The 26740-nt window shown below is 45.4% G+C and overlaps 1 protein-coding gene across 2 annotated transcripts in view; it reads left to right on the top strand.

Annotated features, from left to right (window-relative positions):
* Positions 1–2028: 2028 nt before the first annotated feature.
* The window catches only part of rer1 (retention in endoplasmic reticulum sorting receptor 1), a 42677-nt gene continuing 17965 nt past the window's right edge, over positions 2029–26740 (top strand). The window contains exon 1 of one of the 2 annotated variants that reach the window (XM_080182490.1): positions 2029–2048. In XM_080182490.1, the coding sequence (XP_080038616.1) occupies positions 2029–2048 (20 nt within the window). Of the gene's footprint in view, positions 2049–13915; positions 14027–26740 lie in introns of those variants that run through there. The other variant, XM_080182491.1, reaches the window with a different exon arrangement.

Genomic DNA, 26740 nt, shown 5'->3' with positions numbered 1-26740 from the left:
TATTTGACCAAACATTAGTTCAGCCAAGCCTGGAGTTTGCAAGGGATCAAGTTTCAGTTTACTTATCAGTGTCACAAGTGGGCCTACATTAACACTGCAATAAAATTACTATGAAAATCTCCCAGCCATCAAAGTCCAGCACCTGTTCAGGTACATAAAAACATAGAAGGTAGAAGCAAGAGTTTCAAGCCTACTCCGCTATTCATTATGATCATGGCTGATCATTGAACTCACTAGCATAATCCTGCTTTTTCCCCATAACCTTTGATCCAATTCACCCCCAGTTCTGTATCCAGCCGCCTCTTGAACACCCGGAGGAAACACACGTAGGCATAGGGAGAACGTGCAGCTTCTGTACAGAGGGTGACCCAAGCCGGGAATCAAACCCAGGTCCTTGACGCTGTGAGGCAGCGGTGCTAACCACTGTGCCACCCATGGTAAGCAATATAGAAGAGATTGAAGTCACCCAAAGACATGCTGCATGATTCTGCATGAGTGGGAAATACATCAGTGTCACATCCTTGATCAAAGATTTGGAATGGGATTCACCACAGGAAAAGAGGGAGGAAAGCTGACCAATCATCTTCTATAAGACAGGACCGTGGAAAATTGGCAACTGATGCTCTCTGGCAATGGCAAAACATGAGGTAACACAAACTACACAGGCCTTTTGTTTCCAAGGCAGTACACCAACAAATGTTCTTCTTAAGGACAATCCCACAGTGCAACAAGCTGACTCAACACCAAGGTTTACTCAATAAACCTCCTGCCAAGCACCTTGAGATAGTTTACTGAATTAAACGGGCAGCACAGTGGCACAGTGGTTAACACTGCTGCCTCACAGCACCCGGGTTCAAATCCAGCCTAGGGTGGCTGACTGTGTGAACTTTTGCATGTTCTGCTTGTGTCTGCATGGGTTCCCACCCATACTCCAAAAACATGTGGGTTAGGTGCATTGGCATTGCTAAATTGACTCTAGTGTCTCAGGGGATTTGCAGGATAAGTATGTGGGGTAACGGGAATAGGGGCTGGGTGGGATTGCAGTCAGCGCAAACCCAATGGGCCGAATGGCCTCCTTCTGCACCATAGGGATTCTGTCAAAAAGGCTATTCAAATGCACACTGTTGTTTTGGAACCATTGTCCTCCAAGAGTCAACAACTTGGAGAGCAGGGACGTCTGTACAGGAAAAGCAGAAACCCAGCTCTCAGCACAAGAGTGAGGGCTTTGTTCTGATTCTTACTGGGTAACTGGCGTCAGACCAGCTGAGAGAGCTGGCACAACTGCTGCATTCTGAAGCAGACTGAGAAAAAAAGATTCCACTGTAAATCTGGGACTGCATTTTTGCCTCTCCCGGCTCCAGCACTGGGGAAAATGATTTGACCCTGCTGCACAATGCAGTGGAATTCAGAGCAGTGTTTAGACACAGATTCCACTGGGCTGGGGTGAGGGTGGCGAGGAGGAGGGTCCCAGTGTTCCCACTGTGTCATGTCTGGGCAGTAAGTTACAGATAAGTACTCAATGGACTGATACTCTGTGTTAATGTAGGAAGTGGGGCAGGATACAGTGCTGCAATTTAGCATTCACATCAACAATAAAGCCGTGGATTTGATTTAGAAAATTTATCTCTGCATCATGTACAAACGGATTCCTTTGTCTTTTTAAGCTGGCCGCGGGGAAGCTTGTTTCCAGAACGTGGAGCCCAATGTTCTTGGCATAGTGCCCGGGGCTGAGAGCAGAAACACTACATTCCATTGCTCAGCCATCTCTCTCTCTCTCTTTCAGCTTCTTCCTGACCCTGCATGCAGCCCATTGCTTTGGGGAGCAGGCCATCTTGTGGTGAATCGATGTGAGTTGAGCAGAGCAGCAAAAGAGAAGTAGTTTCAGTTCCTCAAAACTTTCTCTTCCCCCTCCCTCTGGCCTTCCCCCACGATCGGCCGTGTAATTTCACCGGGGTCTCTGGCAGCCCACCCACCTTCAGCTGTGAACCTGGGGACACAAGAGTCAGCTTTAGGAAATAAAAAGAGAAAATGCTGGAAATACTCAGCAGGTAAGACAGTATCAACAGCAATATGTACATCATACTTCATGGGATCCCTGCGGTGCAGAAGGAGGCCATTTGGCCCATCGAGTCTGCACCAACAACAAATCCTACCCAGATCCTATCCCCATAACCCCACATATTTACCGTAGCTAGTCCCCCTGACAGTAAGGGGCAATTTAGCATGGCCAATCCACCTAACCTGCACATCTTTGGATTGTGGGAAGAAACTGGAGCCCCTGGAGGAAACCCATGCAGACACAGGTGGAACATGCAGACTCCACACAGACATCATCCAAGGCCTGTCCCTGGTGCTAAAAAGCAGCAGTGCTAACCTCCTGCTACCCTTACATAGTTATATGCAAAAATAAGAATTGGGGACAGGAGTAGGCCATTCAGTCCCTTGAGCCTGCTCCATCATAGAATCCCTACAGTGCAGGAGGCCATTCGACCTATCGAGTCTGCACTGACAACAATCCCACCCATGCGCTATCTCGTAACTCCACATATTTACCCTGCTAATCCCTCTAACCTACGTATCCCAGGACACTAAGGGGCAATTTAGCATGCCTCACAGCTCCAGATACCTGGGTTTGATTCTCAGCTTGGGTGACTGTGTGGAATTTGCACGTTCTCCCTGTGTCTGTGTGGGTTTCCCCCAGGTGCTCCAGTTTCCCCCCCTCAGCCCAAAGATGTGCAGGTTAGGTGCTTTGGCCATTCTAAATTGCCCCTTAATGAGGCACCATTTGATAAGCTCATGTCTGATCTGATTGTGACTTTAGCTGTACTACTCTGTCTACTTCCTTTACTCTTTGGCTCCATTGGCATTCAAAACCCTATCAAACTCAGCCTTAGAAATATTTCGTGACCTGCAGCCTCCGCTGCTCTCTGTGGAAGAGAACACCACAGACTAATGACCCACTGAGGGAAGAGATTTCTCCACTTCTTGATCTAAAATGGAAAGCTTCTTATTTTGAAACAGATCCCCCCCTCCGGTTCTAGATTCCCCCAGAAGGGGAAACATGCTGTCAGCAATTACCCCGTCAAACCTCCCTCAAAATCCTATAGTCTAAGATCACATTCTACTCCTCTAAGCTCCAATGAGTGCACTGTAGACAAATCTACACAGTCTTTCCTCAGAAGATAACTTTCAACAGTTTGTGGACATTTGCAATCGGGGGGTGGGGAGCATCTGTACTATTGTTGATAAATTCCCCATTCCCAAATGTCACTCACCCACTGACGGAGGTGCTGAGGGTAGGTGCCCAGGGGGAGGGGGAAGGGCAACTACGGGACAATGACTAGCTTAGAGGGGAGAGGGGGTGGGATTTGGGTCTCTTTCTCTCTCTCTCACCCCTGGGTGGAGGCACCTTCATTCTGGCACAATCTGCCACCATCTTGTCTCCTCCCTCACCCAGATCCTGTCAATTGGCACCCTCCCTCTCTCTCGGTCTAGGAGGTGGCTTGGAAATGGTGGATGCGTTGGTTGTTATCTTCCAAAATCTGACAGATTCTGAAACAATTCCGTCAGGTTGGAGGTGGCAATGTAACCTTGCTATTTAGAAAAAGGAGGGAGAGTGAAAAGAGGAAATTATAGACCGGCTAGCCTAAAATCAGTAATTGGGAAAATAATAGAGTTGATTTTAAAGAATATGATAACAGGACACTTCAAAAATAGCAATGAGATTCGACAAGTTACGAAAAGGAAATTATATTTGACAAACTTACTGGTATTTTTTGAGATCTTAACTGGTAGAATAGATAGGGGAGAACTAGTGGATGTGGTGTATCTGGATATTCAGAAAGCTGTTGATAAAATCCCACATAAGAGGTTAGTGTGCAAAATTATAGCACATGGGATTGGGAGGTAATATGTTGGTATGGATTGAGAATTGATTAGCAGACAGGAAATAGAGAGCGGGAATAAATGAGTCCTTCTCAAAATGGCAGACAGTGATGAGTGGGGTTCTGCAGGAATCAGTGCCTGGGCCCCAGATATTCACAATACACATCAACGTTACGGGTGAGGGAATGAAATGTAACATTTCCAAGTTTGCTGATGACAAAGAAGTTGATGGGAATCTGAGTGGGGAGGAGGATGTTAAGAGGATTCAGGATGATTTAGACAAGTTGAGTGAGTGGGCAAATGTATGACAGATGCAGTATAACATGGAGAAATGTGAAGTTATCTGCTTTGGACAGAAAAAGGAAGGCAAAGTATTATTTAAACAATGATAAATTGGGAAATGTTGACAAAGCAAGAGACCTGGATGTCCTTGTACACCAGTCACTGAAAGCAAGCACGCAGGTGCAACAAGCAATGAGGAAGGCAAAGGATGTCTTACAGCAGCTGTACAGGGCCTTGGTGAGACCACATCTAGGGCAGAATTTTCCAACCCGCCTGCCACAGGAATCATACCAGGCGGAAGTGGGGGTGGACCATGCAAAGACCCATTGACCTTGGGGTGGGATTTTTCAGTCTTGGGACAAGCGCAGCTAGAAATCCCAGCCCCTGAAGTATTGTGTGCAGTCTTGGTCTCCTTATCTAAGAAAGGATACACTTGCCATAGAGGAAATGCAACAAAAGGTCACCAGACTGGGATGGCAAGATTGTCATCTGAGGAGAGATTGGGTCAACTGGGCCTGTATTCACTGGATCTAATTAAAACATATAAAATTCTGGACAGACCGGATGCAGAAATGTTGTTTCCTCTGGCTGAGGGGGTGTTCTAGAACAAAGGGTCACAGTCTCAGCAGAGAGGGTGGGCCATTTAGAGATAAGATGAGGAGAAACCTCTTGACTCAGAGGGTGGTGAACCTGTGGAATTCTCTACCACAGAAAGCTGTGGAGACCAAATCACTGGATATGTTTAAGAAGGCAAGAGATACATTTCTAGATTAAATGTGTCAAGGGGAGTGCATAGCAGTGTGGGATTGAGATAGAGGATCAACCATGATCATATTGAATGGTGGAACAGGTTCAAAGGGCCAAATGGTCTCCTTTTGGTTTCTATGTTTCCAGCTCCTCTATTATATTTTTAAATATCTTCTATTATTGTATTCATATAGCGCCTTTAATGTATTAAAACATCCTGGGTGTTTTGCAGGAGCATAATTTGACACTGAGCCACATAATGTGATATTACAGCAGATCATAGATGTCTGAATGTTTTGCTAAAGAGCTAAGTTTAAGAAGTATTTTAAAAAGAGAAACGTGAGGTAGAGAGGAGGAGAGGCTCCAGGAGGGAATTCCAGAGCTTATGTTCGAGGCAGCTGAAGAGATAGCCGCCAAATGTGTCATGATTAAAATCAGCAATGCTCAAGAGGCCAGAATTAGAGGAGTGCAGGTACCTTGGTGCCAATTCTGACAAAAGGTCACCGACCTGAAACATTAACTGTTTCTGTCTCCACAATTGCTGCCAGACCTGCTACCTGTTTATAGCATTTTCTCTACAGATTTTGACCTTTGAAGAGGATATCAGGGCCTTGCTGATGTCCTCATTCCCCTACCTTCCAGCAGCAGTGACAGACACTGAAGAGCAAGAACTTCGCTAATGTTTGTCCTTTTCATGACCCTCGGGTACCAAGATCAATTGCAGCTCCGCCTATCATTCCAGTTACCAATCGTCCAGTTTGAAACCAGACTCGAGATTTCAGAGGCCCTATTTTGTGTTAAGATTGAAACATTGTCACTTCCCAGAAATCTCTCCAATCAGGTTTGTGACCACAGTAAGAAGTCTCACAACACCAGGTTAAAGTCCAACAGGTTTATTTGGTCGCAAAAGCTTTCGGAGCGCTGCTACCAAATAAAACTGTTGGACTTTAACCTGGTGTTGTGAGAATTTTACTCTTGAGGTGTTTGTCATATTCATGGGTGGTTCACTCTTCCAGTTTGCAATGCTACTTAACAAGCATGTTTTTTATCTGCCTTGATTCCTTTTACCATCCATCTTTCCCATTGGCATCAGACTTTCTACATCATGATTTTTTATTACTCGTCCAAGAAATTCCAACCATATCTTCCTGATTAGGTTAGCAGATTTGACCAGCACTTCATCATTGGTCGTGTGACTTGGTCCAAGATGTCTTTGTTACAGCCCCATATTTGTGGTGTCACTAAGCCCGTCTATTCCCATCATTGTGACATTGCCTGCCTCAACTCCTCTGCTGCTGAAACCCAGCTCCATGAATTGTTCCCTGTATTCCTGACTATTCCAGTGGACTCCTGGCCAGACTCCCACATTCTGTGGGCCACCCAGAGCTCTGCTCCTGTGTTTTAATTAACAACTCCTGTTCATTCATCAACCTTGGGCTCGCTTACCTACCTGGGCTCTGGATTACACAATGCCTCCGTTTTAAACTTTTCACCCTTGATTCCAAATCCCTCCAAAATTTTTTTTTGCAAAAATATATTTTATTGATAAAATATCTGAAAGAAGATTACAAGCATTTCAAACTGGTCATTGCAGAAAGTGCAATGATATTTAAGTTGTCTACATAAATCACGTTGCACTCTAGGGGCTTCAATACGATTGTGCAATATGTACTATTCACCCTTTATATTCAATGTGCATCATACATGGTGTACGGAGTGGGGGTGCTGTACAATTCCCCTCCCCTAATCTTAGACGGTTACCATTCCCTGTTGTGCCTCTGCGGCAGCGACCCCCGAGCTTTAGTGCACACCTCAGCACAGTCTTCAACACTTGACCGGGGACAACTCTTTGCACTAGAAGACCAACAAGTTTCAGTCAGACCAAAGAGCATCTTTGATGTTCCCTCAGCCACAGCTGATGTTTGTCTGGGTGTGCGTTCCTGGGAACAGCCCGTAAAGCACAGAGTCCCTTATCCCCAGGAACAACCATAGAGCACAGAGTCCCTCATCCCCAGGAACAGCCTGGAGAGCACAGAGTCCCACGTTCCTGGAAACAGCCCGTAGAGCGCAGAGTCCTGTATCCCTGGGAACAGCCCGTAGAGCAGAGTCCCCATCCCTGGGAACAGCCCGTAGAGCACAGAGTCCCTGTCCCCAGGAACAGCCCATAGAGCACAGAGTCCCCGTCCCTGGGAACAGCCCGTCGAACACAGAGTCTCTGTCCCTGGGAACAGCCTGTACAGCACAGAGTCCCCGTCCCTGGGGACAGCCTGTAGAGCAGAGTCCTGTATCCCCGGGAACAGCCCATAGAGCACAGAGTCCCTGTCCCTGGGAACAGCCCATAGAGCACAGAGTCCCCGTCCCTGGGAACAGCCCATAGAGCACAGAGTCCCCGTCCCTGGGAACAGCCCATAGAGCACAGTCCCCATTCCTGGGAACAGCCCATAGAGCACAGAGTCCCCGTCCCTGGGAACAGCCCGTAGAGCGCAGAGTCCCTGTCCCTGGGAACAGCCTGTAGAGCGCAGAGTCCCCGTCGCTGGGAACAGCCTGTAGAGCAGAGTCCTGTATCCCCGAGAACAGCCTGTAGAGCACAGAGTCCCTGTCCCTGGGAACAGCCTGTAGAGCACAGAGTCCCCGTCCCTGGGAACAGCCCGTAGAGCACAGAGTCTCTGTCCCTGGGAACAGCCTGTAGAGCACAGAGTCCCTGTCCCTGGGAACAGCCTGTAGAGCAGAGTCCTGTATCCCCGGGAACAGCCCATAGAGCACAGAGTCCCTATCCCTGGGAACAGCCCATAGAGCACAGAGTCCCTATCCCTGGGAACAGCCCATAGAGCACAGAGTCCCCGTCCCTGGGAACAGCCCATAGAGCACAGAGTCCCCGTCCCTGGGAACAGCCGGTAGAGCGCGGAGTCCCCGTCGCTGGGAACAGCCTGTAGAGCAGAGTCCTGTATCCCCGAGAACAGCCTGTAGAGCACAGAGTCCCCGTCCCTGGGAACAGCCCGTAGAGCGCAGAGTCCTGCGTCGCAGAGCTGCTTGGGATGAACCTCAGCAAAAACCATCTCCACTCTCTCTGGACCTTCTTTGCAAAGGCTTATTCCACATGGAGGTGGATGATGGTCTCCTCCCCACTTCAAGGGCAACGTGCAGATGGAGGTGAGACTCCAGGCACGTCAGAAGATCTGACGGGGAAAGCCTTTCTCACCATCAGCTAAGCTGGACCTTGGTGCTTGTTTGAAAGTTCTGGTGATGAGGCATTCTGCCAGATGATTCTGACAATCTGCTCAGGGAACCACCGACAGGATCCACCTTCTCCTTTATCCATAGCGGTTGGATGTTATGTGCAGAGTACTGCCTGATGGACATGCAGTGAGAGGTGTTTCTCTATAACTTTGTTCCACAAGGGACAGGTGGTATGGTTTTTCTACTTGAAGCGTGGCCAGATCCATCCTTCGCAACACTGGGGACAGGTAGAATCTCCGCATATAGTGACATTTGGTGTTTGTGAACTGAGGATCTGCGCACTGCTTGAAACAGCTGCACACAAAGGTGGCCATCAGGATTAGGGCAATGTTGGACACGTATTTTCTCCCCTTTAACTCGAGGTTTGTACGTCACGTCACTGTGAACACAATCCAGTTTTGATCTCAGATGAAGCAGAAAATGGCTCTGGGGATTGCCAATGCGCAGGAGTGAGGAATGGGCCAGACCTGCACTGCTTGCAACAACAACACCGAGAGTGCCTCACACCAATCTCCTGCAAACACACAATGCTAGGATATATCTTGGACAACACCTGACTTCCCTAAACTGCTAACAAAGAATCGTACAGCACAGGAACAAGCCATTCAGCCCTCCAAGCCTGCGCCGATCATGATACCTGCCTAAACTAAAACCGTCTGAGATCATCTGAGATCAAAACTGGATTGTGTTCACTGTGATGCGATGTACAAACCTCGAGTTAACCTCAGAGTCCATATCCTTCCATTCCCATCCTATTCATGTATTCATCTAGATGCCCCTTAAATGCAGCTATCGTACCTGCTCCCACCACCTCCCCGGGCAGCGTGTCCCAGACATTCACCACCCTCCGTGTAAAAAAACTTGCCTTGCACATCTCCTCTAAACTTCTCCCCACGCGCCTCAAACCTACTTGGACTGTCTCCCTCTGTCTCACCTTCATCCTTTAATGTCTTCCTTAAAACTTACTTCTTGGATGGAGATTCTGGCTATCTGCCCAAGTATCCCCTTATGTGACTCAGTTTCAACTTTTGCTTTATGACATTATTGTTACATTAAAGGTGCTAAATAAATAAAAGTATCTGGTCAATGAAATGCTGTTATGGTGAAAATGACAAAGCTGTTCCCAGAAGGAAAGAAGAGGGAAGTGTCACTAAAACTTTGTTCGTGGCCCCAACTCCTAAAGAGATTGGCCAAACAAACCTGATCTTTAAACACGAGATCTGATGGATTGGTGGATAATCTGTCACCTTCTTTTCTGAAGTGATGGTCCCCATCCTGAAGCAGACAGTGTCTCTTTTTCAAATGCTTGGCTGCTGATTGTTTTCCAATACCTCTTCCCGAAGTCCAGCCAACAGAACTCCATTCATTAACCTTCAAGCAGCTTATTTAGTCAGTGTGGGTGTTTCAGCAAACTGCAGTGCCTGTCTCTGTCAACACTGATGAAACATTAGGCGTTTGATTTATTATTACAGAAAGTGAGATAAACTGCAAACCCACTCCGAAATGAAATCACAGCAACAGGGGACCATTCAGCCAAGCTGTTCCACAATTCAGTCAGATTGTGATGGAGCTGCACCTCAGCTCCATTCACCAACTTTTCTTTCAAATTCCTTAACACCCTTTCCCAGCAAAACTCCACACATTTCAGTCCTGAAAACATCCAAGATCCAAACATCAAATCATATTAAACAGCTCAATTAATTCAACTTTCTAAACTCAATGTGAATACAAGCTGAGTTTTAGCAACCTGTCCTCAAAATGGGGTGGCACATAATTAGCACTGCTGCCTCACAGCTCCAGACACCCGGGTTTGATTCCCTGCTTGGGTGGAGTTTGCATATTCTCCCGGTGTCTGTGTGGGTTTCCTCTGGATGCTCCAATTTCCTCTGCAAGGAACTACAAACGTAGCCCAATCCATCACGCAAACCAGCCTCCCATCCACTGACTCTGTCTACACTCCCCACTGCCTCTGCAAAACAGCCAGCATAATTAAGGACCCCGTGCACCACGGACATTCTCTCTTCCACCTTCTTCCTTCCGGAAAAAGATACAAAAGTCTGAGGTCATGTACCAATTGACTCAAGAACAGCTTCTTCCCTGCTGCTGTCAGACTTTTGAATCGACTTAACTTGCACTAAGTTGATCTTTCTCTACACCCTGGCTATGAATGTAACACTATATTCTGCACTCTCTCATTTCCTTCTCTATGAACGGTATGCTTTGTCTGTATAGCACACAAGAAACAATACTTTTCACTGTATATTAATACATGTGACAATAATAAATCAAATCAAAATCCCACAGTCCAAAGGTGTGCAGGTTAGGTTGATTGGTCATGCTGAATTGCTCCTTAGTGTCCCAGGATGTGTAGGTTAGAGGGATTAACAGGATAAATCTGCAGGGATAGGGTCGGGGTGGAATTGTTGTTGATGCAAACTCGATGGGCTGAACGGCCTCCTCCTGCATTCTAAGGATTCTATTTTCTAACCCTTCAAGTTCAGGTGTCATTCTGTGCTGTGTCGTCTCTAAGACTAATATAGACTTGCTGAGGTGCAGTGTTCAGACCTGGGACAACACAAGTGAAGCTGTTGAACGGTCAGAAAAAGTTCAAATGTTAACAGTCTGATGTACAAGCCACTCTGTTGTATCTCAGGGATAATTAGGGAAAGGTAGTTCATTGCAATCTCACAGCCAAGCCCATATCCCATGAATGTATTTTAAAAAGTGTGCAATACTGCCACAAATCATATTTAAAGTAGAGTGCATAAAGGTCTTTAGAGGAGAATTAGATATTTGCTTGAAAAAAACAAAAATAAACAGCTTGATTGTCAAGCTGAACTGGGTATCTCGTGAAAAAAAGCAAAGGTACTCACTTGATGCTTCCATTTCTGGACCAGGACATTTTTTGATGTCCTTGCGGTTTACCCTGACATTGACCCCAATGACTCTTTATGAGTTGATTGAGAATGATAATAATCCATTTTAATGTAAAACTAATGTGCATATTCACAAACACACAAAGTGTGGTCAATAAGATTGGTGAGTACAGGCACAGGGTAGCTACATAGGAATATGACATTGTTGCAATAATCAAGATTTTTTTTGATTTCATTTATTATTGTCACGTGTATTAGTACACAGTTAAATTATTGTTTCTTGCGCTACGCAGATGGGGTGGCATTGCCTCCTCACAGCCCCAGGAACCCCGGTTCAATTCCTGGCTTGGGTCACTGTCTGTATGGTGTTTGCACATTCTACCTGTGTCCACGTGGGTTTCCTATGGGTGCTCTGGTTTCCTCCACAGTCCAAAGATGTGCAGGTTAGGTGGATTGGCCATGCTAAATTGTCCTAGTGTCAGAGGGGCTAGCTAGGGTAAAATGCATGCGGTTGTGGGGATAGGGCCTGGGTTGGATTGTGGTTGGTGCAACTTGATGGGCTAAATGGCTTCCTGCACTGTAGGATTCTATGATAAAACATGCCATATATAGAGAGGGAAAGGAGAGGGTGCAGCACGTCATGGTAGTCATAGCTACAGTGCAGAAGAAGATCAACTTAATATGAGGTAGGTCCATTCAAAAGTCTGATGGCAGTAGGGAAAAAGCTGTTTTTGAGTCGATTGGTACGTGACCTCACTTATATATCTTTTTCCCGAGGGAAAAGAGTATGTTGAGGTGCGTGAGCTCCTTGATTATCCTGCTGCTTTTCTGAGGCAATGGGAAGTTAGACAGAGTCAATGGATGGGAGGCTGGTTAGCGTGATAGGCTGGACTTCATTCATGATCCTTTGTAATTTCTTGAGGTCTTGGGCAGAGCAGGAGCCATACCAAGCTGTGATACAACCAGAAAGAATGCTTTCTATGGTGCATCAGTCGTAGTGGTCATGCCAAATTTCTTTAGCCTCCTCAGAAAATAGAGGTGTTGGTGAGTTGGTGAGGCATGAAGGGATCAGGACAGGTTGTTGCTGATCTGGACACTTAGAAACTTGAAGCTCCTTCATCCCCATTGATGTAGTTGGGGCACATCCTCCACTACAGTTCCTGAAGTTGGTGACTATCTCCTTCCAGATCTGGCTCAAAAAAGGGCGGGATTTTATTGAAAATGCCAGGTTGTTCAGAAAAGATAACAGGAAGAATAGCCGGTTTGATTAAGGAGAATAAGTATCACAGTGCTGGAGAAAAAGGACAGAATCAATCTGGTTAGAGTTAAGAATTAATAGAGACACCTTCACACTGCTGGGTGTATTATATGGGTCACCAACTAGTTGGAAAAATAAATAGAAGCAACTTTTCAGGAAAATTACAGAGAGGTGCAAGAACTATAGAGCAGCGAGGAAAAAAAATCATTATTCTAATATATGTAATGGTGTAAAAGGGAGAGAGGTGAAGAATATCTGAGAGGTGTTCAGAGGTTCCTGGCCCAATAAAGAAGGAAGCATTGCTGGATCTGGGGAATGAGGTGGTTCAATTGGATCAAATGTCAATCGGGAAAACTTCAGGGAAAACTGATCACAGGTTTAGGTTAGCTCTGCAACCACACAGCCTGTAGAGAAATACTGTCGCACGGCTACAGGGAAAAGGCAGGAGGTGGGATTAACTGAGTGTGGCAGCATGGTGGCACACAACGCCAGGGATCTGGGTTGGATTCCTGGCTTGGGTCACTGCCTGTGCAGAAAATGTGTTCTTCTCATGTCTGTGAGGAGTTCCTCCAGGTGCTCCAGTTTCCTCCCACAATCTGAAAGATGTGCTGGTTAGATACATTGGCCATGCTAAATTTTCTTTCAGTGTACCCGAACAGGCACCGGAGTGTGATGACTAGGGTACTTTCACAGGAATTTCATGGCAGTGTTAATGTAAACCTACTTGTGATGCTAGTAAATAAACTGAACTTGCTCAAGCAGAGAGATAGCATGTGCGCAATGGTCAAAATGTCCTCCTGCTGTGCTGTGACCATGCCATAACTTTTTTTAAATTCATTCATGGGTAGCATTTATTGCCCATCCCTTGTTGCCCTTGGAGGGCAGTTGAGAGTCAACCACATTGCTGTGGCTCTGGAGTCACATGCAGGCCAGACCAGGTAAGGACAGCAGATTTGCTTCCCTAAAGGACATTAGTGAACCAGATCCAACAATCGACAATGGTTTCATGGTCATCAGCAGATTCTTAATTCCAGATTTTTTTTATTAATTAATCTGCTGTGACAGGATGCAAACACAGTAAAAAGTTTCATAACACCAGGCTAAAGTCCAACAGGTTTATTTGTAGCAAACGCCACTAGCTTTTGGAGAAATGCTCCTTCGTCAGATGAGTGGGATTTCAGTTCACATGTAGGGCATATAAAGGCACAAACTCAATTCACAAAATGATGGTTGGAGTGCATCATTTTACAGGTAATCAATTCTCTCACCCACCTGACGAAGGAACAGCCAGTTCTGAAGGCTAGTGGCATTTGCTACAAATAAACCTGTTGGACCCTAACCTGGTGTTGTGAGACTTCTTACTGTGTTTACCCCAGTCCAACGCCTGCATCCCCACAGCAGGATGTGAACCTAGATCTCCAGAACATTAGATAAGTTTCCGGATTAATAGTCTAGCAATAATACCATTAGGCTTTCGCATCCCCTACTGAGTGTGTCTGCATCTTTCAGAAGGGAGTGCTGCAGCTAAATGTGTTGCACCCTCATCACTCCTGTTGATGGACAGGTGAGGTTCATGTGGCAACAGAGGGAGCTGAGTGCCGCACAGTCGATGAGGGAGCTGATCGATGTTATCGGGAGTCGGCTGGTGTGGGCTGGGCGGCAGCGGGACCGAGGCCGCGGTGACGTGTTGAGTTGGGGAGAGGAGGCCGCTGCGAGAGAGAGAGAGAGAGCGGCTGTTCAGGTGAGAGATAGAGATAGCGGATTAAAGTGAGGCCAGGGGAGCGCCTCAGGGCCGTTTCAGTGTGACAGGAGAACCCGGGAATACCCTACCGCTGGTGCTGGGTCGCCCTTTCCCCCAGCTCGGCCTCCTGCAGCGGGCTCCCTCTCCCTCTCAGGGAGATGCTGCGGCCTGTGTGAGAGAGCGGCCGGAAGCTGTCGGCGGCTGCGCAGGGCATGGCGGGAGCTGTAGTTTCTCGGCCGGCCCGGCGCGTTGTGGGAGATGGCCGGGACTGACCGGGAGGACTACAAATCCCAGCCTACCCTGAGAGCGGCCCCACACACACATATCCTCCTTAAGAGCCACCCACCGGCCAAGATTGCTCGCTGATCCTTTCCGCTGCAGCCCACTCGCCTTTTAGTGTTAAGCTCTGTTACAAGAGCACCCTGAAGTTAAAAGCGGGCCGGAGGGGATGTCCCCCGCGGTGGGTTGTGGGGGATGTAGTTCCTTTCTGGCAGATCCCAATGGGAGGAATGGGCAAGAGGACTACAAATCCCATGGTACAATGCGGGATGCAGCCCCTGTCTGGGTCCAGCTCTTACCTGGACTGCTGTCAGTCAAACCCACTGCTTCCAAATGGTGTCTCAACCCAGAGGTGCAGGCCTTAGGCCACCCCCAACAGCTTACAGATGACAAGGTGTTTCCTTAGTGGTGCCCTGAACCTTGGCTTTCAGTTTCATAGAAACTGCTCTGGGTTTGTTATTTGAGGAAACATATTCTAAATGTATAAATAATTTGATTTTTTACAATCTGATCTATTCACTCAGTTTTGAGTGAGTATTGTCATTTATGCCACAGATTGACCTATGATCTTGAGCAGTGCTGATAAGGACAATGAAGAGTGAACTCCAATCTTTCGTCACCTGTAGTTTTATTTGATCTCAGTCACTGACAGTAGCTCTTTAATAATCTGTTCAGCGTTGGTATGTGTGAAGTAATTTACTGTGTACTTGGATGTCGTAATGTAAGAAAAGTACAAATTGCACTGGTGTATTCTGGCCTACCATCTAAAATATTTTCTCTGCTTTTGATTCCTGTAGTGGTGGGCCACTTTGTTTCATGTATAGAGAGTGCGAACACCCAGCAATGTTTCACTCCTCCCTTCTTTCCTTAGTTGTTGGTGTTACAACAGCCTCAGATGCATTTGTTGGTTATTATGTCAGGATTTTGCGCTGGTTGTGTGGTTGTCCACAACCTCCCAAGTGATGTTGTTGTACTCCAGTGATAACATGGGCACAGGAGTGGGCCTTTTAACTCTTAGTGCTTGTTCCAATATCAGTTAACGTATGGCTCTTTTTTTCTCTTAATCCATAAGACATTGGAGCAGAAATAGAAGGCTGTTCGACCCATTGAATCTGCTTTGCCATACAATAAGATAGTGACTGATCTGATGTGATAATTCTCAGCTCCACTTTCCTGCCTTATCTCCTTGACAGACCTTACTGATTAGGAATCTGTTTATCTCAGCCTCGAACGTACTTAACTACCAGCCTCTACAGCCCTCTGTGGTAAAGAATTCCAGATTCACTATCCTCTGAGAGAAGAAATTCCTCCTCATCTGTCTTAAATGGGCAACCCCTTATTCTGAGATTATGCACTTTGGTCCTAGAGTCTTCCACAAGGAAACAACTTCTCAGCGTCTACCCTGTCAACTCTCCTCAGAATCCTATATGCTTTAACAAGATTGTCTCTCATTCTTCTAAACTCCAAAGAGTACAGGCCTAATCTGCTCAACCTCCTCTGATAGAAAAACTCCTCCATACCCATGACCAAATCCACGAACCTCCTCGGGATTGTCTCCAGTATATCTGCCTGTCTTGGTTCCTTAAATCGTGTATGTGCTTGGTCAACAGAATTCTATCATCTCAGCTTTGAAATGTTCAATTGTTTCCCAGCCCCAGTACCAAAAATGACCAGTCAGGTTGCATCTCACTTACAATTTCTGTGAAGTTAAGTTTGAAAAAACAGATATTCAGTTTAGAAATATACACCAATTTCTTAATCTGGTAATTAATGACCAGTAGTGGATCTGTCACTGCAGAGGTTAGGATATTGTTATTACAAATGTCAAAATAATCTAGAATGTTGGTAATAGACCACAGAACTCGCGCAGTTAAGAGATCAGATTCGATCATTGGTCTGCATCGAGTTAGCCAACCTTAGCCAAAGCAGCAGCTGGGATAATACAGTTAAGAGTTCCTTAAACAAGAGAGGTTAAGATTATTTAGGGCTACAGTTCCTAATTCTTATCTTGCTGGACTCATGTCCAGTCTGAGCCAGTATCTTCAGCAGAGCAAGAATGAAAGAGAAAAGTAAATTGTTCCACTGTGTTAAATCTGTACTGAGCATTTTCTAAATTCTTTTTCCCATTTTGAAGGTGTTAAGCTCCTGGTGGCTCTCGATGTGGCCTTTTTAACAACTTTAAGTTATGGGCGAGCAGGAGCAATCTGGACTGAACTAACACCAACTGACATGTTAAACACATAGTTAAAGGTTTAAAACCATAAAACTACTTCCATATCTCGAACACACTGATTTCACAGTGAAATTCAGAATGTGCTAACTCCACACACTTCGAAACAGCAGTTAGGAGATCACTGATTTTAACTGCAGTGATCATTCTTGATAATTCAAGATGAGCTTTGAAAGGAAGCGTCAGGAATCCCACACTGTTGCCCACTGCCTAAAACAACTTTGTCTGCCTCCAGTTTCCTGAGATTAAACAGCAAATTGTTACTTAATACCTTCAACACAATGAAATGCCTCAATGTGCTTCACCTCAGCATTATAAAACAAAGTATGATACAGAGCCAGGTAAGGAGATAATCGGTCAGATGAGCCAAAGCTTGGGCAAAGAGGTAGAATGAATTTAAAAAAGTGTCACGGAGGAGGAGGGTGAGTTGGAGAGGTGTAGGGAGGGGTTTCCAGAGTTTGGGTCCAGACAACTGAAGTCATGTTCGCTTATGGTGGATCAGTTATAATTAGGAATATACAAAAGGCCAGAGTTAGTTGAGGGTGTTGTGGAGTTGGAGGAAATGGCACAGATGCAAAAGGCAAACCCATGGAGAGATTTGAAAATAAAAAGTCAAGAATTTTAGTTAATTATATGATTATTCAAGTTGTAAGAGTCTGTTCTGATTACATAGTTCCCACTTAATGACATATAGTTATAACAGGCTGTTTGATCCTGTCAGTCTGTGCTGTTCTTCCTTCACATGAATGTTATTTCTAATCCTGTTTGGCCACTCTGTTCCTGTACCCCATTATTTCCCTTTTCTTTCAATTACCTATTCTTCAGTGTTGCCGTAGTCTCTGCTTCAGTCACTAATGTGCATCCCACAGAATCATGACCCTTCTGTCCCCATACACAAAGTTTCTCCTGCTCTGTCCCAAATCTCAAGACCTCTGAGTCCTGCTTGCTGTTTGCAGTAGGTCGTCACTTAAAGATATGGTGTTTGGAAAAAAGAAAGGAAATCTGATGATCTGGTCAGTATTCCTTCCTCCTTGTCACTTCCTGTTTATGGGATCTTGCTGTGCATAAATGGACTGCAGGTTTTGCTTTCTTCCTTTCACCAGATGTGGGTGTAGCTGACTGGACCAACATTTTTTCCCATCCCTAATTGCCTTTGAGATTTGGTGGTGAGCAGCAAGTCGGTATAGCAAAGGTGCACCCATAGTGCTGTGAGGGAGGGAGTTCCAAGATTTTGCCCCACCGACTGTAAAGGAGTGGTGATATATTTCCAAGTCAGGATGGTGAGTGGTTTGGGGGGGTAGTGGGGGAAGAGAACTTCCCCATGGTGGTGTTCCCATCTGTTGGCCGCTTTTGTCCTTCAAGGTGGTGGAGATCGAGGGTTTGAAGGTGCTGTTGAAAGAGCTTTGGTCAGTTGTTATAGTGTTTTCTGTAGATAGCACACACTGCTGCATCTGTGAGTTAGTGTTTGAGGGAGTGAATGTGGCAGATATGGTGCCAATCAAACAGTTGCTTTGTCTTGGATCAGTCTGTTTTATTAGATGTGAAACACACTGGAATGACCTGAGGACAAGATGAGGCTCTGTGTGAGTGCACAGTCTGTTTTTCCTGCTTCCTTGTCATTCCAAGAGAATGTAGTTGCTTTCAAGAGTGAACCTGATTTAGTTGAGGCTGGAAATCTCTGACAACAAGTGAATGCAATTAATGAATGAAGATAGTTGTAGCAGACTAGGAAAAGGAAGTAATTGGTATGGAATTATTCGCTGAGTTCTCTCTGGGAAGAAGTGAATAATTATTTTGGACAACTTTAATAGACCTAAATGAGATCGGATTGCTTTATCTATACTCTCTCAAGTGGAACACAGATAGTGCTACGTCAGGGACAGTAAATACTTGGAATGATTCTTGATGCAGTGTATTCAGTCGATGGGCTACCAGTGAACTGCCAATTATCAGTCATTCTAACATGGTGGCTGGAGGTAAGATACAGATCAGCCTTGATCTAATTCAGAGGTTCCCAAACTGGGTTCTCTGGATCCCTGGGTTCCATGGACACGTCCCAGAGCTCCTGTGACAGCCCAGGTTGATCGATACAATTTGAGTTTTGCGCTGTTTCCAGCTTGTCCAATCAGAGACTAGCTTTGGGAGAATGGCGCAAAACTCAAATTTTATTCACCATGGTAAGTGAGTGGGTGTCCGCGCGTGCGGGCGGGACAGGTGAGTGTGTCCGCGCGCGCGGGCGGGACAGGTGAGTGTGTCCGCGCGGGCGGGCGGGACAGGTGAGTGTGTCCGCGCGGGCGGGCGGGACAGGTGAGTGTGTCCGCGCGGGCGGGCGGGACAGGTGAGTGTGCCAGCGCGGGCGGGCGGGACAGGTGAGTGTGCCCGCATGGGCGGGCGGGACAGGTGAGTGTGCCCGCGCGGGCGGGCGGGACAGGTGAGTGTGCCCGCGCGGGCGGGCGGGACAGGTGAGTGTGCCCGCGCGGGCGGGCGGGACAGGTGAGTGTGTCCGCGCGCGGGCGGGAGAGGGAAGTGTGAGAGCATGCATGAGGGGCAAGGTGAGAGTGTGGCTGTGAGGCGAGGGGGAGGGGGCGAGGTGAGACTGTGAATGTGAGGCGGGGGGACACAAAAGTAAGTTTCTTAATAAATTAAATATTTTCGACATAGAAATCTTGTTAAATGGAGCTGATAGAGCTTGTGTCCAAAAAATTAAATGGGAATGGTTCTGGATCTGGAAGGTGCTGCCTGAGGAGCCTTGGTGAATTCCTGTAGTGCATCTTGTAGACGTTACACATTGCTGCCAGTGTTCATTGTGGTGGAGGGGGTGAATGTTTGTGACAGGGGTGCCGATCCAGCAGGTTGCTCTGTCTTGGATGGTATCGAGCTTCTTGAGTATTTTTGGAGCTGCACTCATCCAAGCAGGTGGAGAGAATTTCATCACACTCCTGACTTTGTGTTCTATAGATGGCAGACAGGCTTTGGGAGTCAGGAGGTGAATTACTCTCCGCAGCATGTAAGTGTTCTGTATCGAGAGTGTCCTTCACACTCAAGTTTCTGGAGTCAATGAAAGAATGTAGTAATTGATGGTGAGGTTGATAAGATGTTAATTTCTGTGAATGATCTCCGGACCTGCTTGGAGCAATTCCCCTGCATGGCACTGTGCCTGAAAAGGACAAAGCTTATTCACAATTAAATATCCACAGCCATGCTCCCAACACAATACCACAGAGACCTGTCAGTATGTTTATTAAGAAATCACACTTCCGACTGATGGTAATTGTATCAGGGTGTGAATTGCTAAACTTGGCTGTCACAGTTTATGATCTTGTATACAATTCAACAAGATTGCTGTCACATAGTTACTCTCGGGCATCCACTAACCTGCAAGGAACTGACTGGTTGCCATCCAATATCAGTGATATTTTGATTTTGTAGCAGAAGCTGTGAGTTGGATAACTGATCGCAACAAACCTGTTGCTTTCAGCTACAGGGACCAACAGAATGCCCCCAGTAATTCATTCTGGATTGGTCCTGTTTAGTACAAAAACAGATTTGCTAAGATTTTCCAGCATTTTTTCTGTCAGCATGTGTGGGGAGAGAGTAGAGCCAATGTTTTGAGTCTAGGTGACCTTTCGTCAGAGCGGGGGACCCAGGGGACTTGCAAAATGCACATGCTGCTGTTTATTGTTTATTAAAAAGCTCAGAGATCTGAAGGTGCTGTGAATAGACTTGGTCAATATTTAGTTGTAGCAGGAAGCAAGACTTCCTGAATGGTAATATTCAATTTCAGAGTTTTCCAATGCAGTTGAAACTGAACAGGACACAAGCAAATTAAACATAATACTGAGAAATTCAAATGGTTAGCCAATGATAAAGCTTGGGTGAGACTATATGAGTTGGTGGGGAGGAAGAGGGCTGAGGAGCAAAAAACACTGTTACTGAATGTACAAACTCCAGTTAACTCACTGGTATCCAAGAGTGATGTTTGATTGAATTCATAGTTACTATTTAGACCCAGATACAATAAATTGATTTGAAATCAACTGCTTTTAGGGACAGAAACTTTGGTGCACTGACTTCCTAAGAACTATTGGAAAATATTTATGAACCATTTGGATTGGCCCTGTGATCTGAGGCTGTGCTTAATTAACCTCAGTTGGAAGAATTGCTTGCTATTAGAAATTATCCCAATTGAAATAAACAGGGGGTATTCATGGACTAAACTTGTTCTTAAGGTACAGCTTGCAGTAAGCAGCACTCATGTGAGAATAAATAACAGAGCAAGTTAAAGCTTGACGTTAACAGACAGTTTGCTGCCATTTTAAAATACAGCCACTTAATTCTGGTAAATTGACACATATCCTGTAATGGCTTATAGTTATGCAAATTGACACATTTTGTCATGTTATAAACCAAATGCACTGCGATAGCAAGAAAATCCACAGGAATTACAGCATGGAGGAATTTTGTCTACTGTGCTAGCTCTTCAACCAATGCTGCCTACTTTAATCCTGACTGTATCTTTTGTGTTTTCTTTTTATGTGGGCATCGCTGGCAGGGCCAGAATTTATTGCTTATCCCTGAGGGTATTTTAGAGTCAACACTTTGCTGTGGCCTTGGAATCACATGTAGATCAGGCCGGATAAGGACGGCAGACTTCCTTCCCTAAATTACATTAACTGAACCAGATGGGTTTTTACGACAGTCAACAATAGTTTCATGATCATGAGTAGATTCTTAATTTCAGATCTTGATTGAATTCAAATTTCATCATCTACCATGATGGGATTCGAACCCAGGTTGGCAGAGCATTATCCTGGATTACTAGTCCAGTGACAATACCACTGTGCCATTATCTTCCCTGTGTGTGTTCCTCTTCAACTAGTTACCCGGTTGCTTGAACTGATATTATAATCTCTGCACCTGTATCTGTTGCCTTGTGGTAATTCCATGCATTCCATATTTCCCCCTCGTTGGAGATATTTCTTCCATTTGTCTACCTTCTTTTAGTGTTGATGCAATCTGCTGAAAATCTGTTGCCATTTGGTAACTTTCACACTTTTTGAAAACCTTGATTACATCCTCCTTTTAGTAGCCTTTGTTATTTTCAATGAGGGAAATGCTCCAATTTCTGTAGGTTTTCCTCGTAGTTCTAACTTTTCTGTTACTTTAGTGAATCTTTTCTCTTTCTGTGTCTTGAATATCCTTTCTATACTCATGTGCCTAGTGCTACCCAGAGTACATGAGTTGCACAACCAAGTATAGAAATTCAGCATGCCTTGTTTTAAACTCCATGCTCTCTCTGTAACCTCTTAACACAGTATTCTGATCGTGGAGATTCAGATTGACTATCTTTGATAGTCAGGTTCAGGTTGGGATTGTGCTCTGCACAGTTTCAGACTATTTCGATGGTGGAGAATCAGATTGTAGCCTCTGTAACCCCCTGAAAGTCACAACTAAAATAACAAAGTTCTACATTCAGCCTGTAATGTGTTGTATTTTCTGAAGAAAACAGTGTGAAAACCCCAGATTTAATTCCCAGCCCATTCTGGGCTACATGATCTCAGTAAATTTCTGTTCACGTTCACGTTGGTGAAGTCAGGATTTCTGTTCTTGATCGCGAGATGGTGACCTGCTGGAAACGTGCTTGTCTCCTGGGAGTTAGACCCACCTCAGCTGTGACACCTGCTGCAGTGAATAGCTTGCTGAAAGTTGGCTCAAGAATGGTTGTGCAGAGACAGGTTTATTGGAGGTGGCTGGTGCCTGTGGAATTACAGTCCAGTAACAGCGTCACTCGGGAAAAAAAATCTGAAAATCAGAGAAGTAAAAAGACTTGAGTTGTTGGGGTGAAAATGCAGCGTGCTTCTGTTCAAATATGCTGTATCGCATAGCAGCGGTATATGTGGGGTATTAGACACCCCATAGCGGCAGTGCGTGGGGGTATTAGACACCCCATAGCGGCGGTGCGCGGGGGTATTAGACACCCCATAGCAGTATGGGGGAGCAGAGGGAATGCTGTGTTGTGTTTGAGTCTGCAAAATGATACAGATAGTTAAGTGAGCGGGTAAAATGGATGGAGTATAATGTGGGAAATGTGAATTTGTTCACTTTGGCAGGAAGAATAGAAAAGCAGCATATTATCTACATGGAGAGAAATTGTAGAACTCAGTGCTACAGAGCGATTCGGGTCTGCTGGTACATGAATTACAAAAAGGTCATTTACGCAAGTGGAGCGGAACATAAAAATTGGGAAATTTTAATGCAGCTGTATAGGGCCTTGTGTTGACCACATCTAGAATAGTGTGCAGGTTTTGGCCAAAATTTTGCACCCTTCCCGCTGTTGGGATTTGCAATCCCACCAATGGTGACCCCTGCAGCAGACGGTGCTGAAATGCCATCCTGTGTATTTGTTGGAAGCAATACAGAGCTGGTTTGCTTGACTCATTCCTGGGATAAGAAGTTTACCTTATGAAGAGAGATTGGATGTATGCCCGTTGGAATCTCGAAGAACGAGGGTGATCTTACTGAAACATAAGATCCTGAGGGAATGTGATGGAATGGACACTGGGAGTGACTAGAACCAGGGGATGCAGTTTAAGAATAAGGAGTCTACTGATTAAAGAGATGAGAAATTTTTTCTCTCCTAAGGTCATTAGTCTGTAGAATTCTGTTTCCCAGAAAGCAGTGGAGACTGGGGTATTGAATTTGTCCAAGGCAGAGTTACACAGATTTTTGATATACAGGGAAGTCAAGCGTTAATGGGGGCACAAGGCAATGTGGAGTGGAGACACTTCCAGATCAGTCATGATCTTATTGAATGGCGAAAGAGGAAATGGCTCGCTGAGCAACAGTCAGATATGTTTGAGGCAAATGTGTCGAAGAATAATTTCTGTTTTGGACTGTGACCACTGGAGAAAGCTGGGCCAGTAGTACGATGTTGACACCAGAGATTTCTTTTACTTTTGTATTTTCACACTTCTCGCCACCATAAATGCTGTCGTATGTTTGAGTCACTTGAGTGCAATCACCTGTCAGAATATCTGACCTCAATGTAAAGCCGAGTTAAGGGACAAGCTTTTGTATCTTCCAAATTCAAACAGAGCCCTTTTTGAAAGTTTGAGTTGGTTTATAGAACCTCCAGCTGTGAGTGGCCTCTTTTTATTTTATCTTCTGCAGTGTTGTGAAAAGTTTGCTTGTATTCATAGTGTACTTGCCCTCGTGGAGGTATGTGTGTGTGTGAGAGAGTTGGTAGATTTGCATTTTGAACATAGTAACGCGAGTAGATCATTCAGCTCCTCAAAATTGTCCACTTGGTTCAGTCATGACTGATCTATATCTTAGCTCCATCTACCTGCCTTGTTTCTGGAACCCTTGTCAAAGAAAAATCTATTCTGCTCCATTTTGAAATTTTCGATTGACTCCTCCCAGCCTCAGCATCTTTCTGATCAGAGAGTCACAACAGTGCAGAAGAAGGCCATTTGGCCCGTCAAGTCTGCACCGACTCTCTCTGGCAGAGTACCTTACCCAGGCCCTTTTCCCCTCCTATCCCTGTAACTTACATATCTTTGGACTGTAGGAGGAAACTGGAGCACCCGGAGGAAATCCTCAGTCACAGGGAGAACGTGCAAACTCCATCCATACAGTCACCCGAGGCCGAAATCCCATCAACACCGGATCCCTGGTGTCGATGAGAGAAGAGTTCCCAATTTAAAGAGTGTTGCCTGACAACAGCCCTAAATAGCTGAGCCCTAAATTTCAGGTTCTGCCCCCTTGTTCTGGACTCTGCCATTTAATGAATTGTTTGTCTCCATTTACCCTGTTAAATCCTTTAATCATCTTAACCACCTCAATGATATCATCCCTTAATCTCCTACACTCAGGAACACAAGCCTAGACTATGCAACCTGTCCTCATAATTCAACTCTCCTAGCCCCACTATCATTCTGATCGAATAATTTAGAAATTTTTTAGCAGTATTCATGTGGCCTTGATGTGCAGAACCAATGCTGCATACTGAATGAGGCTATGCTTATTAGGAACAGTATGGGTGATACCAGACTTTGCAAATTGTCCCATGCGGAGCAGCTTATCACAGTTAACACTATGCACTGGGGAATGTATGTTGTGTGGTTGACAAATTTTTCATTGCAAATGTTCCATCTGCCACATCGCCGTGGAGTTTATCAACACTCCTGTTGAATTTCTGAAAGCTTTGCCAAAAGAATTGCTCTATCAGAATTGGAAATACGAAGCGGGATTCTCTGGCTGTGCTCGTGTCAAAGCTGGAGAATCCTGTCTTTTGGGTTTTTTTTGTATCTTCTGTGTATCATTTAATCCTTCTCACATTTACTGATTATATATCCTGCTTTCCCTTGTGTTATTTATTGTTAGGAATTTCTGTTTTTAAATCAATGACAGTGTTGCGTTTAAAGCACACGTCAGAAAGTGAAGTTATTCAGATCTTTTTGACCTTTCTCCTCCCTTTGTGTTTTCTTCTCCCTCAGCATCTTGTTGCTCAGGGAAATGGAAAGGTTCAGCTGGGGGCTATCTACTTATTTTCCAGAATCCCAAAGTTGTGGTACTTCATAGAATCCCTACAATGCAGAAGGAGGCTATTCAGCCCATCAAGTCTGCACTGACAACAATCCCATCAGCCCCTATTCCTGTAACCCTACGTATTTACCCTGTTAGTCCCCCTGGCACTAAGGGGCCAATTTAGCATGGGCAATCAACGTAACCCACACATCTTTAGACCGTGGGAGAAAACTGGAGCACTTGGAGGAAACCCACGCAGACACAGGGAGAATGTATAAATTCCACACAGATAGTGACCTGAGGCCAGAATTGAACCCGGGTCCCTAGCATGATGAGGCTTTTTTTCCCCCCATCCCAAACCCACCAGCTAACTCCTTCCCCTCGCTATTCTTCTTCAGTGTCCTGGATTTAGGGCAGTTTATTTCTTATCTAAGTTTCTGACCACGCAGTGTCTGATCTGCTGTCTCAGGTTTATGCTTGCATGATTTGCACCATCGATGTTGCTCACATTCTTTCTTACAATCCTTCCTTTGGCCTGTTCTGTTTTTGTTCTTGCACACACGTATAGTATCTCTGTTCCCTTTTTTCAATAACTGCATCTAATTGTCAAGTGCTCAGGTGCCTCTCATCTGTTATGTCGTTTTGTTTCCAACTTTTAACGCTGCCTCAATTTTTCTTTCAGCGTCTGAGAGACAGAAAACTTAACATTTCTGTAGTGGCTTTCACAACCTCATGTTGTTCCAAAGTGCTTCACATGCAATGAAGTACTTTTGAAGTTTTAATGTAAGAAATGTGGCAGCTGATTTGTACACAACAAACTCCCCCAGACAGCTGAATGGTCAATTGATATCTTTCAGCAGTATTGGTTGAAGGCAGACGGGGTCTTGTTTTAATATCTCAACTTGAGAGATGGCAACTCCTCCAGCCACGTGGTAATCTGTCAGTGCTGTGCCTGAATGTCAGCTTAGATCAGTCTTCAGCTCATAGACGTCTGACTTATGCCATGATCCAACCATTGAGCCCAGGCTGACACACAGGGAGAATGGAAGGCTGGGGAAGTATTGACCAAGACTAAGTTGGGGCAGCACGGTGGCACAGTGGTTAGCAGTGTTGCCCCACAGCGCCAAGAACCTGGGTTTGATTCCTGGTTTGGGTCACTGTCAGTGTGGAATCTGCACATTCTCCCCTTGTCTGTGTGGCACTTGTCACCCTAGTGGGGTTTTCCAGTCCCAGTGACAGTGATATTCTTGCTGGGGGTTCCTCAGTGGCTCTGTGTTGGCTAACAGGAAAACCTGTTGATGGTAGTGGGACTGGAAGATCTTGCCATTAGCCAATGGTGGGCTGCCTACATCGCTGCAGAACATGCTGCAGGAGTGAGAAAAATCTGGCCCAAAGTGTCTCTCACTTGAGTAGAGGCTTTGTTGCGGTAAAGGCTGGGCCACATCGTTTGGGTAGAGAGGAGCACTCCCTGGTGCCAGGAGTATCTGAAACGGAGAGATTTCTATTCCCTGTGGGGTGGGTGAATAAGCATATTCCGTTGATGTTTTATTTAATAATAATCTGCTTTCAACTGGCCAAATCTGCTGCGTTTCCAGTTATGTTGCAGCAGAGCATCAATCAGCTGGCTGCTTATCAGTGGCTTTCTCAGAAAGACACAATCCCAGTTAAAATAGGCT

The sequence above is a fragment of the Carcharhinus amblyrhynchos genome, unplaced genomic scaffold (genome assembly GCF_965287045.1).
Source record: "Carcharhinus amblyrhynchos unplaced genomic scaffold, sCarAmb.v2.hapA scaffold_56, whole genome shotgun sequence".
Lineage (NCBI taxonomy): Eukaryota > Metazoa > Chordata > Chondrichthyes > Carcharhiniformes > Carcharhinidae > Carcharhinus > Carcharhinus amblyrhynchos.
The sequence above is the reverse complement of the archived record's forward strand: the minus strand, read 5'-3'. Positions and strand labels throughout refer to the sequence as shown.